The sequence below is a fragment of the Heptranchias perlo genome, chromosome 32 (assembly GCF_035084215.1).
Source record: "Heptranchias perlo isolate sHepPer1 chromosome 32, sHepPer1.hap1, whole genome shotgun sequence".
In the NCBI taxonomy this organism is placed as follows: Eukaryota; Metazoa; Chordata; class Chondrichthyes; order Hexanchiformes; family Hexanchidae; genus Heptranchias; species Heptranchias perlo.
In genome coordinates this window covers 3,472,882-3,489,649 of record NC_090356.1, presented here as the reverse complement: position 1 = coordinate 3,489,649, position 16,768 = coordinate 3,472,882, and the positions used below count along the sequence as shown (strand labels likewise).

The 16,768-nt window shown below is 44.4% G+C and overlaps 1 protein-coding gene across 1 annotated transcript; it reads right to left on the bottom strand.

The window, feature by feature from the left end:
- Positions 1–2,784: 2,784 nt before the first annotated feature.
- On the bottom strand, positions 2,785–15,568 carry LOC137300809 (uncharacterized). The gene is made up of 5 exons (XM_067970066.1): positions 15,398–15,568; positions 10,717–10,914; positions 8,246–8,352; positions 4,438–4,622; positions 2,785–3,992 (listed from the first exon to the last, which is right to left on the bottom strand). Exons 2-5 carry the CDS (start codon positions 10,895–10,897, stop codon positions 3,374–3,376), a joined length of 1,092 nt encoding a protein of 363 aa, XP_067826167.1. The 5' UTR covers positions 10,898–10,914; positions 15,398–15,568; the 3' UTR covers positions 2,785–3,373.
- Between the last annotated feature and the right edge of the window lie 1,200 nt (positions 15,569–16,768).

The following is a 16,768-nucleotide window of genomic DNA, read 5'->3' as shown; positions in this document are numbered from 1 at the left end:
CTTTTTGCAATGCAGTCACTTATTTAGGGAAGATGTGGAGATGCCGGTGATGGACTGGGGTGGACAAATGTAAGGAATCTTACAACACCAGGTTATAGTCCAACAATTTTATTTTAAAATCACAAGCTTTCGGAGATTATCTCCTTCGTCAGGTGAGTAGTGAATGAGAGCTTCTCAAATTGCATATCTTCTATTAGGCTGGGACACCATCACACCAATCAAAGGTGTCGTTGGTGTTCAGACAGGTTAGCCACAGAAAACAGTAGGTCCCAGTATGCTGAATACACATTGTGTCAAATTGCACAGACAGAGAAAGAGACCTGAAAGGCAGAGAGAGAGAGAATTTTCAGTTGTATTAAAAACATAATTTTTTTTCCCTTGCTGGTGGGGTTACGTGTAGCGTGACATGAACCCAAGATCCCGGTTGAGGCCGTCCTCATGGGTGCGGAACTTGGCTATCAATTTCTGCTCGATGATTTTGCGTTGTCGTGTGTCTCGAAGGCCGCCTTGGAGAACGCTTACCCAAAGATCGGTGGCTGAATGTCCCTGACTGCTGAAGTGTTCCCCGACTGGGAATAGTGCATTGGATCTTTAATGTGCTCTGAGCAGGTAAATGATACATTGATTTAACAGCCTTGGCTCTGTGGGTAACATTCTCTCCTCTGAGTCAGAAGGTTGTGGGTTTGAGCCCCACTCTAGAGACGACCACGTAATCTAGGCTGACGCTTTAGTGCAGTACTGAGGGAGTGCTGCACTGTCAGAGGTGCCGCCTTTTAGATGAGACTTTAAACCCAGGCCCCACATCTGCCCTCTCAGATGGGTGTAAAAGATCCCATGGCACTAAGTTGAAGAGCAAGGGCGTTCTCCCTGGTGTCCTGGTCAATATTTATCTCTCATCATTAAACAGATGGTCTGGTCATTATCACATTGCTGTTTGTGGGACCTTGCTGTGTGTAAATTGGCTGCCGCGTTTCCTACATTACAATAGTGACTACACTTCAAAAAGTACTTAATTGGCTGTAAAGCGTTTGAGGTCGTGAAAGGTGCTGTGGAAATGCGTTCTTTCTGTCGCATCTGAAGGAATGAACCTCTGACAACGTTGCAGTGGTGTCTGAGCCTAGATTATGCCCTCAAGTGCTGGTGACTGGCTCAAACCCACAACCTGCTGACCGAGATGGAGCTTTACTCTGCATTGACTCTATGCCATAGATGACCTGGGATTGCTTGACCCAGAATTCTTCACTGTATCCTCTTACTAATAACATGCCTTTTTTTTAAGGATAATTTTTAAACAACCGCACAAGTTGTAAGAGAAATTCGATAAAATTTGTGCTTGCATTTAGGATTGTAATTTTTTTTTTCGTTCATGGGATGTGGGCGTCGCTGGCGAGGCCGGCATTTATTGCCCACGCCTTGAACCGCTGCAGTCCGTGTGGTGAAGGTTCTCCCACAGTGCTGTTAGGGAGTTCCAGGATTTTGACCCAACGACGATGAAGGAACGGCGATTATATTTTCAAGTCGGGATGGTGTGTGACTTGGAGGGGAACGTGCAGGTGGTGTTGTTCCCGTGTGCCTGCTGCCCTTGTCCTTCTAGGTGGTAGAAGTCACGGGTTTGGGAGGTGCTGTCGAAGAAGCCTTGGCGAGTTGCTGCAGTGCATCCTGTGGATGGTACACACTGCACCAGTGGTGAAGGGAGTGAATGTTTAGGATGGTGGATGGTGTGCCAATCAAGCGGGCTGCTTTGTCCTGGATGGTGTTGCACTGCACTCATCCAGGCAAGTGGAGAGTATTCCATCACACTAGATTGTCAGAGTTTTGGGAGTTATCCTACAGAAACCGATTCAGTTAAAAGACAACTATGATAAGTCAATCAGTGGGATTAGAGTGCAATACTGAAAGGAATATCAAAACTCTTAGCTCAGACATCAAGGCCTGGACAGGATGTGGTTCAGTGTTGCATTAACAATCACTTCATTTAACTACATGCAAAGGTAATACAATTGTTAATAAATTAATCACACCTACTGTCAATGAGGAAGACTAGCACAGGTAAATATGTTCCTCATTTGTTCAATCGGGGGAGTATGAGCCTTTCTTTGTACTAGGAACTTCGGTCAGTACCTGAAGCATGCACCAGTGGGTGGACAAGCAAGGCTCTGTCAGAGGCTTGTGCAACTCCACACAAACTCCCATAGGACTTTGGTCTCCATCCAATGGAGTGAAAGAGCAAAACCAGCAAACCTTTGGTTGAGGGACAAACCCACCAGATGAAGGGTGGTTAAAATCCCCCACTCAGTGTGGGCAAAATGCTCATTGAACAAGAGGTACATAGTCCAGACTGAGCTGAAGGATTTTCTCTCTTGCTTTGATTCAGTTCCAGAACCACCAACTGCTCTCTAGTACCTGGCCCAAGTCGCCATTCTCCACGTGTGAATCTAGACAGTGAGTGGCGGCAGGTTATTCCATCATAAAGGAGCATCGCCTGATCCTATCCTCAACTCAACAGCCACAGGAGGAGTCACTGGATAACAATCAGGCGTGGGTAATTCTCCCTGCTTAACCTGGGCTGCTGTGGGCAACTGTAGCACCATTCCAGCTGAGATCAGTTAACTCAGTACAGACCAGGGATCAAACCTAGGGCCCTCCCTGCTATATATGGCTCAGTACCATACTGGGTAGTGCAATTAGCCCATAGCTATTGGGAAGCTCCAAGATATTTTTGTGTCCATTCCTCAATAGTCTGAATCTTTAACAAAAAATTCCACAGAACAATTGTTTGCACATTCTCCTAATATTTTAATCAAGCAGAGAGGACCAGTATTGTACTGGATTCTCAGTACAATAGTTAAAAAAGTCTCAAGCAACAACAACAACTTGCATTTATATAGCACCTTTAATGTAGTAAAACATCCCAAGGTGCTTCACAGGAGCGTTATCAGACAAAAATTTGACACCGAGCTAAAGGAGACATTAGGACAGGTGACCAAACACTTGCTCAAAGAGGTAGATTTTAAGGAGTGTCTTAAAGGAGGAGAGAGAGGTGGAGAGGCAAAGAAGTTTGGGGAGGGAATGCTAGAGTTCAGGGCCTAAGCAGTAGAAGGCACGGCCCCCAATAGTGGGGCGAAGGAAGTGGGGGGATGCGCAAGAGGCCAGAATTGGAGGAACGCAGAGATCTCGGAGGGTTGTAGAGCTGGAGGTGGTTACAGAGATAGAGAGGGTGGGCGAGGCCATGGAGGGATTTGAACACGAGGATAAGAATTTTAAAATTGAGGTGTTGGTGGACCTGGAGTCAATGTAGGTCAGCGAGCTGATGGGTGAACGGGACTTGGTGCGAGTCAGGATATGGGCAGCAGAGTTTTGGATGAGATCAAGTTTATGGAGGGTGGGACTCAGACAGTGGCCAACCAGACAAATTATTGTTGATCGTATCAACTAGAGCCTGCCATTTCTTCTCCTTCAGCTTCTCGAAGTCTGTTTGATTTGAGGGTGGAGAACTTCTTGGACTTAAATCAATAATTTCCTGTATTCTGCACATACTGTTCAAGTACCAGTAGTGCATTAGCAGGGAATCACTCGCTTCCAAATAGAGAAGGATTACACCCCAGGCCTTGAATTCACATTGAAGTGTCAATGACTCATAATTGTAATTAGGTATGATATTGCAGTTATAAACTTTTAAGAATGAGTTACACCTGTTTTTTATGTTGAGGAAAGTGTATAACGCATGACAAAGAATTATGAGGAGAATAATGGCACATGAAACACCAGCTATTATTTGAATATATTTCAAAGTGTGATATTCTGGAACGGTGCAAACAAGGATTCTGTTCTCAATTTTGCACTGTTGATCTTTGTCCTTGTAACTGTTGGACACTGCCACAATACAATAAGCCACATTTTTAAAGACGAAGGAAACTGAAATGCGCCAATGTTTGGAGGAGTCCATGGGGGAGATGTCTTCAATGTGTAGTGCCAGGTCTCTGCTGTAAACGCTGAGGATGAAGGAAAAGAAATTCAGATTAGCGACAGTGATCGTTCCGGTAAGCACACCTCGGCCGAACCACTTCAGCTGGTGCCGTCTGTTAGTGCATCTGGCTCCGAGGAGATGCAATAAAGAAAGGATGGCCAAATTTGGGCCTAGTTTAGAACTGGGCAGGACTGAAGCACTAAAATAAAAAGGCAGTGTGCAGGTGCAAAATGGTCCTTAACAAAACACTGATCAAGCTTGGTTGTGATGTCCTCCAATATCATTTAGCCCGCTGATACTCAGTGTCTAGGCCCACACATTCCCTTAAGAGGGAACCTGGAGGGCTGCCTGAACCAGTGGGACTAAACCCAGCTACAAGGGAACGCATTCAGGAGAGAAATTAAACAAAATGCACAGCACAATCAACAGGACAAATCCAAAAGCTGTTAAGAGCCATGATTAGTAATTACCGTCCTTCTCTTGTACACCGAAGAGTGGGGTTGTTTGACACTATCATAGCCCGGTATAAGCTGTCATTTATCTCATAGATCACGTCATCCATATGTTGGCGGATCCAAGATTGGAAGCAGATTCTCCATATCCTGTTGATGAGGAACATCAACCCAAACAATGATCCTATGATCAGCATCAAGTACTGTAGAAAGAATGATTTGAATTTTTGTAATGACTGGTATATCGGCACCAAAAACACTTGACAATTACTAACCGGACATACTGTAAACATTGATAAAGCCGAATCAGAATAAAGAGACACCAATAATACATATAATGTGCTATGAAGGGGCAAAGCAATTATCTTTGTTGGAGCTAGAGTGAACATGAGCAAATTTCCAAGGAAGAAAGATAGATTGAGAGATTAAAGAGATAACATAGAATGGGGTAAGTTCAGAGACACAAATCTTGAGAATATTGGAGTAGGGGTACCTTCAGGTCCAGAAAATAAACTGGAAAAATTTACTGACCAACAAAGAAATAGAACAGTAGTGGGAAACATTTAAACCGGTGATCAATAGAGTCCAGGGGAAATATATCCCACTAAAAAGCAAGAACAAATTAGCCACTAATGACACACCATGGATGAATAAAGAAATAAGCGCAAAATTGAAACTAAAGATAAAGGCATTCACTAAGTACACAGACAACAAAGGAGAGGATGACAAAAGGGAATTCGAAAAGGTTAGGAAAGAAGTTTAAAAAAAACAATTAGGAAAACAAAGAGAAACTATGAAATTAAATTATCAAGGAATATAAAAAGAAATAGTAAAGTATTCTACAGACACATAAATAACAAAAGAAAAATCAGGATAGGGATAGGGCCACTAAGGGATATACGCGATAAACTCACAGGTAATGACAGCGAAGTGGCAGAAATATGAAATAATTTCTTTGCTTCAGTGTTTACCAGGGAGGCTAACACGGTGGGCAGGACATTAGAAGAAGAGATCAAAAAAGATATAAAGACATTTAAGATAGAAAAGGGGGAGATAATTGATAAACTAATCAAACTTAGGGAGGATAAAACCCCAGGTCCGGATGGATTACACCTGCGCATATTAAAAGAAGTTAGGGAAGAGATAGCAGGGGCACTATTACTTACATATGTGTAATACAAGGGAATATGTGTAGTGCCAGAGGACTGGCGATGGCTAATGTGATTCCTATATTTAAAAAGGGAAATAGAACAAATCCAGGGAACTATTGACCAATGAGCTTAATGTTGGTGGTAGGAAAGGTCACAGAATTCTTACTTAAAGATGTAATAGAAAAACATTTAGAAACCGAAAATATAATAAAGAATAGTCAGCATGCATTGCAAAAGGGAAGGCCATGCTTGACCAACCTTATTGAATTCTTTGAAGAAGTAACAGAAAGGGTAGACAAAGGTAATGCAGTAGATGTAATGTATTGGATTTTCAAAAGACTTTCGATAAGGTACTGCATAGTAGACTCATGAATAAGGTCAGAGCATGTGGAATCAGGGGACAAGTAGCAGAATGGATAGTAAGCTGGCTACAAAACAGAAAACAGAGAGTAGGGATTAAAGGTGGACTGGCCCAAGGTGGGAAGTGATGGTCCACATGGATCGGTGCTGGGACCGCTGTTCTCCATTTACATAAATGATTTAGACTCGGGAATCGGAAGTACAATTTCAAAATTTGCAGACGACACCAAATTGGGAAGCATAGTTAACTCTGCGGGCGACTGCAACAAATTACAGGAAGACATTAATAAACTTATATTTTGGTAGGAAGGATAAGCAGGCCACGTATTCCTTGGAAAATAAGAGTCTAAATGGGGTAGAGGAGCAGAGGGGCTGGGAGTACAGATACACAAATCATTAAAAGTAGCGACGCAGGTTAATAAAGCCATAAAAATAGCAAACCAAGCACTGGGGTTCATTTCTAGAGGGATAGAATTGAAAAGCAGAGAAGTTATGTTAAATTTGTACAGAACCTTGGTTAGACCACACATGGAGTACTGTGAACAACTCTGGTCTCCATATTATAAAAGGGGAATAGAGGCACTGGAGAAGGTGCAAAAAAGATTTAGTAGGTAGAACCTCAGTTCTGGTATCATCCTATCAGGAAAGATTGTACAGGCTGGGGCTCTTTTCTCTAGAAAAGAGAAGACTAAGGGGTGATCTGATAGAGGTCTTTAAGATTATGAAAGAGTTTGTTAAGGTAGACGTAGAGAAGATGTTTCCACTTGAGGGGGAGACCAGACCTAGGGACTATAAATATAAGATGGTCACTAATAAATCCAATAGAGAATTCAGGTGAAACTTCTTTACCCAGAGAGTGGTGAGAATGTGGAACTCGCTCCCACAAGGAATAGTCGAGGTGACTAGCATTTTAGATAAACTCATGAGGGAGAAAGGAATAGAAGGATATGCTGATAGGGTGAGATAGAGTAGGGAGGGAGGAGGCTCATGTGGAGCATAAACACCGGCATGGACCTTTTGGGCCAAATGGCCTGTTTCTGTGCTGTAAAATTCTATGTAATTCTATGTAAGAAGTCTTATTGGAGTCCAGAAAGTAGAGGAGACAAATCTGTAGCTATAAAACTTGACGTCAGTCATAATGGTCTGAGATTCTTTACCAAGATCATCAAGATTAGAGCTGGAGAAGGAGAGTGAGTGAAAAAGGACCAACTGGACCATTGGGGGGAAGAAGGGTGGAAAAGGGGATTTATCAAATGTAATTGACACAGCTGGCAAGGGACCATAAGGAGGAGCAGTGGGATGAGCAGATGGACAACAGTTGAACTTCTTTCCAATAGTATTGTGTTTAGCAGTTTCAACTGTGGATTTACAGAGGATACAATCAGAGTTAAATTTGGGTCAGGAGAGTTCAGACAGGTCCAGACACCAGAAGCTCCAGGGAGAACATTTTATAAGATAGAGGAGAGCAGCTAGCATGGCTCCACCAAGATGTAATACCAGATCTGGTGGAAGAGTGAGATATGAAACCTTCCATGCAACTAGAATAACAACAGTTACTTCACTGGCATAGATAGAAGGTTCAGAAGAGGAAAAGCATCAGTTGGACCAGAAAAAAGCAGCAAAGAATTCTGAAAGACCATCCCAGTTGGTTTACTTATTGCACCAAAATGATGACTATGGTCAGACGAACCCAATGATCTGGGAAGGTTATGTGAATTACCAAGATGTTCAGGGTTATCCTGAGCTGATTAACAAGTTATTCATGGCCGTTATTACCGAGCTGATCATAGAAAAGGTGAAGTGGAAACATTGTTGATGGTGAACATTGAAGTCACCAAGTTGAATTAAAAACTGAAAAATTCCAGAGAATTCTGAAGGTCAAGAGAGCACTGGACTCATGAAGTGAGGAGGAGTGATCTTGAACCACAGGAGATTGCAGTCAGGTGATTCCAGCTATGAAGACCAGAACAGATATCAACAACAACTTGCATTTATATAGGGCCTTTAATGTAGTAAAATGTCCCAAGGCGATTCACAGGAGCGATTGTCAGACAAAATTTGACACCGAACCACATAAAGAGATATTAGGACAGGTGACCAATAGCTTGGTCAAGGAGGAGAGAGAGAGGTGGAGAAGTTTAGGGAGGGAATTCCAGAGCTTAGGGCCTAGGCAGCTGAAGGCACGGCCGCCAATGACAGGGCGAAGGAAATGGGGGAACAAACAAGCACATTAGATTGGACGTTGAAACAGAAAATGTAACAGAAAAAGAAGAAAAGTGAAGGGGAAGATTTTAAAAATTACATCAGGTTCTGACCTCAGGTGTTTGTGGTTCAGTAGGCAGCTTCATGCCTTCAACACAAATGTTGATGTCCTTTTTTATGACAAGTGTCCCATTTTCATAGCACACAACATAAAATCCATCTGGAAAAAACAGGGGGAAACAATTAAAATCTGAAGTCATTTTCTCTCGGTATTTGCACAGACATAGGCTTCCGGTAGCTCTATGGATGAAAATGTCGCCCAATGTTGTACTGATCCAAGCAGATCCCAGCTTCAATTCCCAATCTATGCTGAGTTAGCTGATTTCGACCAGGTCTGTAGTAGCAGTGTTACAGTTGGTTGCAAGTGGGTAAATGGAGTTAAGATACAGATGAGCCATGATCTGATAGAATGGCGGAACAGGCTCGAGGGTCTGAATGGCCAACTCCTGTTCCTATACTCCACATTACACAAAGTTCAGGATTAATTGGATGAAATTGAAACTGAATGAAGATTCCATGAAACACATGGTGAGTGCAGACTCTCCGCGTGCCTTCAAGAGAGCGCTGGCCAGTTCCTGATTGGGAAGAAGATCACGTCTTATAAAAGGGAAGGTAAAATACAAGGTGCTATATGTCTGGTCTATGTGATCTACTAGTTTCAATCGCCTAAGGGGGTCGGAGAGGAATTTACCAGATTTTGTTTCCACATATTGGCCTTGGTTTTTTATCTTTTCTTGCATGTTCGAAAACCACAGCTCTACTATAAAAGATGCAAAAAGCGGCTGGTAACTTTGACACACAGGAAGCAATGCAAAGAGCACCAAAAGAGGAAAAACAACCTGCAAGAAACACCTAGTCTGAAAAGTGCACAAGATGGCTTTAAATTATCTCTTGGTGGATATATGAGCCAGTGGGTATGTGAGCTGATTGTGAGGCTCCAGGCGTTGCGGTTCTGTGGGGCAGGCTTGATGGACTAGCTGGTCTTTTGCTGAACATTGATTTTGCATGTACGAAAACCACAGCTCTTCTATAAAAAGTGCAAAAAGCGGCTGGTAACTTTGACGCACAGGAAGCAATGCAAAGAGCACCAAAAGAGGAAAAACATACTGCAAGAAGCACCTAGTCTGAAAAGTGGACAACAAAAGCTTTAAATCATCAGATTTCCAATTGGCCCTCACTGCTGCTCAAGATCCAGCAACTAGCAGGGTCCACGCATGTGGAGGTGAATCCTATTGCACAGAAAGGAATCGTGGCTGTTTAAAAGGACTTCCCCAATACCCACCCTGAGACGAACCCTAATTTCTCACAGAAGAGTTTTTACTCTGGTGCTTGCAGGGGTGGGGGTGAGCGAATTGCTGCTGACAGGTGTGCTACAAGGCCTTGGCTAGAGTCTCAAGGATTGTGCTGTGGCTCAGTGGGCAACACTCTTGCTTCTAAGTCAAAAGGTTGTGGGTTCATGTCCCACTCTAAGGACTTGAGCACAAAATCTTGGCTGACACTCCAGTGCAGTACTGAGGGACAGCTGTACTGTTGGAGGTGCCAACTTTCAGATGAGAAATTAAGCCGAGGCCCTATCTGCCCTCTCAGGTGGATGTAAAAAATCCCATGCCATTATTTTGAAGAAGAGCAGGGGAATTCTCTCTGGTGTTCTGGCCAATATTTATCCCTCAACCAACATCACTAAAAACAGATTATCTGGTCATTATCTCATTGCTCTTTATGGAACCTTGCTGTGCGCAAATTGGCTGCCGTGTTTCCTACATTAAAACAGTGACTACACATCAAAAGTACTTAATTGGCTGTGAAACGCCTTGGGACATTCTGAGGTCAAAAACAATGTCTGCATGCACAACAGCTTTAGTGCAGGGATATGGAGCTCAGGCGGGTACAGATGAGGTACAGATCAGCCATGATCTAATTGAATGGTGGAGCAGGCTCCAGGGGCTCAATAGGCTCTTCCTGTTCCCATATTCCAATGTTCCTGTGCCATCCAGGCATAAACAGGAGTGAGTGTTGGAGAAAAGCCTCAATGATAACATTGCACCTCATCACAAGTCATGTGTGGAGGAGCTGGGGGAGTGGGATGGGGGGGTAGTGGGATGGGGGGAGAGTGGGATGGGGGGGGAGTGGGATGGGGGGGGTAGTGGGATGGGGGAGAGTGGGATGGGGGGGGAGTGGGATGGGGGGGAGTGGGATGGGGGGAGTGGGATGGGGGGGAGTGGGATGGGGGGGAGTGGGATGTGGGGGAGTGGGATGGGGGGTAGTGGGATGGGGGGGGAGTGGGATGGGGGGGAGTGGGATGGGGGGGAGTGGGATGGGGGGGAGTGGGATGGGGGGAGTGGGATGGGGGGGAGTGGGATGGGGGGGAGTGGGATGGGGGGGAGTGGGATGGGGGGTAGTGGGATGGGGGGGGAGTGGGATGTGGGGGGAGTGGGATGGGGGGGAGTGGGGATACTGGAAAAAAAAAGAGGATAATAAATAAAGATGGAGAAAGATAGATTTTTTTTAAAAATTGAATTCTTACCATCAAAAACATCATTGGAAAAAAGGAACATCAGCAACACCATTATTATCATCAAGAGGGTTTGCGCCAGCATCTCCAGTTTGCTGTTGCTTTTAACATGCTTTTGACTTTGAAACTTTAAAAACGACGGTAACATGGGCAGGGCCCGTTCAAACAGATCAGCGCTCACCACACCCGGCATTATGATCTATGGGGCACCTGATGGAGAAAAGAGATTTAATTATTGACTATATATTCTTATAGAAAATAGAATATAGAATATATATTCCAATATTCAAAAGGGAGATAGAACAAATCCAGAGAACTATAGACCGGTTAGCTTTACGTCAGTGGTATGAAAGATACTGGAATCTTTATTCAAAGATGTAATAGAGAAACATCAAGACACCAAAAATATAATAAAGAATAGTCAGCGCTCTTTCAAAGGGAAAGTCATGCTTGAGCAACCTTATTGAATTCTTTGAAGTAACAGAAAGAGTAGACAAGGGTAATGCAGCGGATGTGATATACGTGGACTTTCAAAAGGTGTTCAATAAGGTAGCATGTAGTAGACTCATGACTAAGGTCAGAGCATGTGGAGTCAGGGGACAAGTAGCAGAATGGCTACAAAATGGAAAAGAGAGTAGGGGTTAAAGGTAATTATTCAGACTGGCGGAAGGTGGGAAGTGGTGTTCCACAGGGATCCATGCTGGGACCATTTACATAAATGATTTGGACGCGGGAGTTGGAGGTACAATTTCAAAATTTGCAGATAACACGAAATTGTGGGATATAGTTATTACTGAGGAAGACTGTGGAAAATAGATCGGGTAGAGGTGCAAAGGGATCTGGGGTGCAGATACACAAATCATTAATAGTAGCAACGCAGGTTAGCAAACCCATAAAAAGTGCAAACAAAGTACTGGGGTTGATTTCTAGAGGAATAGAATTCAAAAGCAGTGAAGTTATGTTAAACTTACACAGAACCTTGGTTAGACCACACTTAGAGTACAGTGCACAATTATGGTCTCCATATTACAAAAAGGATAGAGAAGCACTGGAGAAAGTTCAAAAAAGATTTACAAGGATGATACCAGAAATGAGAGGGTACAACATTCAGGAAAGACTGAACAGGCTGGGGCTCCTTTCTCTAGAAAGAAGACTGAGAGGTGACCTGATTAAGGTTTTTAAAATTATGAAGGGGTTTGAAAGGGTAGACGGAGAGAAGATCTTTCCCCTTGTGGGAGAGTCCCAAACTAGGAGCCATAAATATATGATGGTCACTAATAAATCCAATAAGGAATTCAGGAGAATTTTTTTTTACTCAGAGAGTGGTGAGAATGTGGAACTCGCTACCACAAGGAATAGTTGAGGCGAATGGCATAGATGCATTTAAGGGGAAGTTAGATAAACACACGAGGGAGAAAGGAATAGAAGGATATGTTGATAGGGTGAGATGAAGTAGGGAGGGAGGAGGCTCATGTGGAGCATAAACACTGGCATTGACCATTTGGGTCGAAAGGCCTGTTTCTGTGCTGTACATTCTATGTAATTCCATGTAAAGACTAATTGGCAACAAGGAGGCTCATATCAGACTACTCTCAGCCAGCGTTTCCCCACTGACCAGAGGTGAAGACACAAGTCAGGTCTTTGAGAGGGCCAGGGATATGATTCTTTGTCGGCTTTCTGACAGACAGACAGGAGCGTGCGGCTTATATTTGGCCACATGCACTCAGCTCACTGATCAGTCTGAAACCAGCAGAGACACTGCGCTAGGCAGAAAACTCTGTGTCAGTGTGTAACCCACATCATATGGGGTGTATCACAGGACTCTGTTATGTTCAAGGTTAGTACAGGATGTTGTGAGAGTAGTAAATTATGTAATTACAGTAGATATTCTGCGGTGGATGTGACTGCAAATTGCAGATCAGCCCTTAATGTTAAATGGCCTAACTGTTACCAGTAGTGCCATCCAGCCAGCCTCTGCCCCAGGGGGGGGGTCCCTCAAAATGTACCCTTGCGTGAGAGGGAGAGACACAGAATGTGAGAGAGACAGTGTGTGTGGGGGGGGGGGGGAGAGGAAGAGACAGAGAATGTGTGTGTGGGGAGAGTCCCCACCACTTATACGTCCCTGTTTATCCCGGACAGCCGCCTATATCGGGCAGGTGGTTCTATCTGTCACCGTAGGTGTCGATTACAAAGGCGCCGTTTAAACCGGATTAAGCGCGCCCGCTATTTCGAGCAGCTCGCACTTTGTTAAAGTGCAATTTACTGTCGGTAGTTCCTGCGGGGTTTGTACTGTTGCATCGGTCCGATGTCATTTGATCTACTCCCCAATTCAAAAAGCATTGCGAGAGGAAGCAACGGGCGTGTTTAAAAGGGCGATCTCCCCTTCATTCTTTGTAATTGGGTTTGAGCATGATTCTGGCAAACAAGCGCAGACTATTGAAGTTTTAATGACCGATTGATCTTCGTGAAATCAGTCCCTGTAACATTTTCTCTCTCCCCCGTTCCCGTCGTCAAAAACAGATCTGTTCGATCTGTTTTTGTGGATTGTTCCTCAAGGGTCGTCAATTTCACACCCAGTGCCTATCGGGTTGTAAAAAAATAAATTAAACTTTTATCGGAATATAAAACTTTTTTGCCGCGTCCTCGCCACAAAAAAAAGTCAGTTCCTACAATGCACTCTGTTGGGATTCCCGTTCCTAAACTCCGATTTATTGAAATCTAGATAACCAGTTGGAGAGACTGCCTGCAATGGTGGAGATCTGATCTCAAATCCCACAGCTGACAGTACTTCAACAACGAGTTAAGTTTTAATTTCTGAAGATGTCAAAATTCTGCTTGAAATTGATCTAACCCGATACATCGGCCACCTCATATGACTGCACAGTGTTCAGGTCCATTAGCAACCCCTCAGATAATGAAGCAGTCGGTGCCTGCATGCAGCAAGACCTGGACAACATCGAGGCTTGGGCTGATAAGTGGCGAGTAACATTTGCCCAGACAAGTGCCAGGCAATGACCATCTCCAACAAGAGAGAGTCCAACCACCTCCCCTTGACATTCAACGGCATTACCATCGCCGAATCCCCCACCATCAACATCCTGGGGGTCACCATTCACCAGAAACTTAACTGGAACAGCCATATAAATACTGTGGCTACAAGAGCAGGTCAGAGGCTGGGTATTCTGCGGCGAGTGACTCACCTCCTGACTCCCCAAAGCCTTTCCACCATCTACAAGGCACAAGTCAGGAGTGTGATGGAATACTCTCCACTTGCCTGGATGAGTGCAGCTCCAACAACACTCAAGAAGCTCAACACCATCTAGGACAAAGCAGCCCGCTTGATTGGCACCCCATCCACCACCCTAAACATTCACTCCCTTCACCACCGGCGCACTGTGGCTGCAGTGTGCACCATCCACAGGATGCACTGCAGCAACTCGCCAAGGCTTCTTCGACAGCACCTCCCAAACCCACGACCTCTACCACCTAGAAGGACAAGAGCAGCAGGCACATGGGAACAACACCATCTGCACGTTCCCCTCCAAGTCACACACCATCCCGACTTGGAAATATATCGCCGTTCCTTCATCGTCGCTGGGTCAAAATCCTGGAACTCCCTTCCTAACAGCACTGTGGGAGAACCTTCACCACATGGACTGCAGCGGTTCAAGAAGGCGGCTCACCACCACCTTCTCAAGGGCAATTAGGGATGGGCAATAAATGCCGGCCTCGCCAGCGCGCCCACATCCCATGAATGAATAATTTTTTAAAATATAGCAGGCAAAGCGCATTCCACCATAAAGGATGGGGACTGTCGCGTCTTTCACGACCTAAGGATGTCCCAAAATGCTTTACAACAACAACAACTTGCATTTCTCTAGCGCCTTTAAGTTATTATAACGTCCCAAGGTGCTTCACAGGAGGGTAATGAGACAAACTTTGATACCAAACCAAAAACTTTACAGCCAATTAAGTACTTTTGAAGTGTAGTCACTGTTGTGATGTAGGAAAAGCAGCAGCCAATTTTCACACAGCAAGATCCCACAAACACCACTGAAAGAAATGATTAGATAATCAGTTTTAGGTATTGGCCAGGACACCAGGAGAACTCCCCTGCTCTTCTTCGAAATAGTGCCATGGGATCCTTTACATCCACCTGAGAATATAGGAACATAGGAATAGGAGGAGGCCATTCAGCCCTTCAAGCTTGTTCCACCATTCATTTAGCTCCACTACAAGATGGGGCCTCGGTTTAGCTTCTTATCTGAAAGACGGCGCCTCCGACAGTGCAGCACTGACTCAATACTGCACTGGGAGTGTCAGCCTGGATTTTGGGCTCTGGAGTGGGACTTGAACCCACAACCTTGAACCCACAAGAAAATGAGGGACAGAAACAGAGACAATGTACGTGTAGGAGGGAGTTAGACACAGAGAGAATGTGTGTGAGGGGAGAGAGAAAAAGAGATGGAGGGAAGAGACAGAAACAGTGATGATATACATGTGGGGCAGAGAGAGAAACGAAGGGAGAGACAGTATGTGAAAAACAGAAAGACTGGGAGACACAGAGAGCGTGAGAGAGAACGAGATAATGTGTGTGTTAGAGAAAAAAATAGTGACATAAAAAATGGAGAAAGTGTATGTGAGAGAAAGTCATAGTAAGTTCAACTCAAAAATAGTTTGCAGGATAACTCACCGCAGTGAAGAGATGTCACTGAAATAAAGTTTGTTGTGGGAGAAGCTGCTGGTTTGACAGCTCAGTAGCCAGGAGCTTCTAACTGTCGGCTTATATTTGACCACCTGCACTCTGATCGCTGATCACCTGGGCAGAGGGCACTGTGTTGGCGTTTTATCACAGGTTGCTATTACATTTGGTTTCACTAAATTTTACAGGAAGCGTATCAACGAAACACAGGTCGGAATCGACCAATTGGTTTAACTGTGGTTTGTTGCAAAATTGTGAGTGAGAGGTACATTTAGAATATTACACAATCCTTCCACAAGCTGCCCCATCCTCCCCCCCACGACTCCTCAACCACTACATTAAAAATGATATTCAGTTTTTTTACACTTTACTTTAATCTAAAAATAAATTCTTGGAAAAAAATTGACCTTTGGGCTTATCCCATATTCAATGGGCCAGCCAACCAATAACTTCTCCAAAAAGCTACCTCAACTAAGAAAGACTTGTATTTATATAGCGTCTTTCACAACCTCAGGATGTCTCTTTCCCCTAACACAGGCATCCTCCCCTCCAAACACCGTGAGAACAGTGTCATTCTCACCAACCTAGAACACTAGCAAAAGCTGATCAACAGCTTCAAACTAGCTCTGAATATATGCCTAGGTCATATGGTTATACTGAAAGTGCAGGGGACACAGGCTTCTCATCATGTAAAGGAAAGGAAAGAACTTGCATTTATATAGCGCCTTTCACAACCTCTGGATGTCCCAAAGCTATTCACAGCCAATGAAGTACTTTTCAAGCGTGGTCACTGTTGTAATGTAGAGGAACAGGGCAGCCAATTTGCGCACAGCAAGATCCCACAAACAGCAATGAGATAAATGACCCAATAATCTGTTTTTAGTGATGTTGGTTGAGGGATAAATATTGGCCAGGACACCAGGGAGAACTCCCCTGCTCTTCTTCTAATGGTGTTGTGGAATCTTTTACGTCCAACCAAAAGGGCAGACGGGGCCTCGGTTTAACATCTCATCTGAAAGATGGCACCTGTGACAGTGCAGCACTCCCTCAGCTTGATGTTACCACCTCTAATATTAGCATTGGGGACTGTTAGTGCTGTGCCTTGTCTGAACTCGGGACTGTTAGCGCTGTGCCTTGTCTGAACTCGGGACTGTTAGTGCCTGGCTTCCCGAGCTTGGCTAAAGAGGTAGGTTTTAAGGAGGGTCTTAAAGGGGGAGAGCGAGGTAGAGAGGCGGAGAGGTTTAGGGAGGGAATTCCAGAGCTTAGGGTTGAACGGCTGAAGGTATGGCCACCGGTGCTGAGGCAAAGGGAGCGGGGGATACACAAGAGGCCAGAGTTGGTGACACGCGTATTTGTTGGAGG

Bases quoted from the DNA above. Each gene is read 5' to 3' on its own strand.
- LOC137300809 (XM_067970066.1), bottom strand. From the start codon at position 10,897: ATGCCGGGTGTGGTGAGCGCTGATCTGTTTGAACGGGCCCTGCCCATG. The intron at 8,353-10,716 runs GTAAGAATTCAA...TGTTTTTTCCAG, and splicing joins TTCCAATGATGTTTTTGATG to ATGGATTTTATGTTGTGTGC. The intron at 3,993-4,437 runs GTAATTACTAAT...CTTCATCCTCAG, and splicing joins CGGTGTACAAGAGAAGGACG to CGTTTACAGCAGAGACCTGG.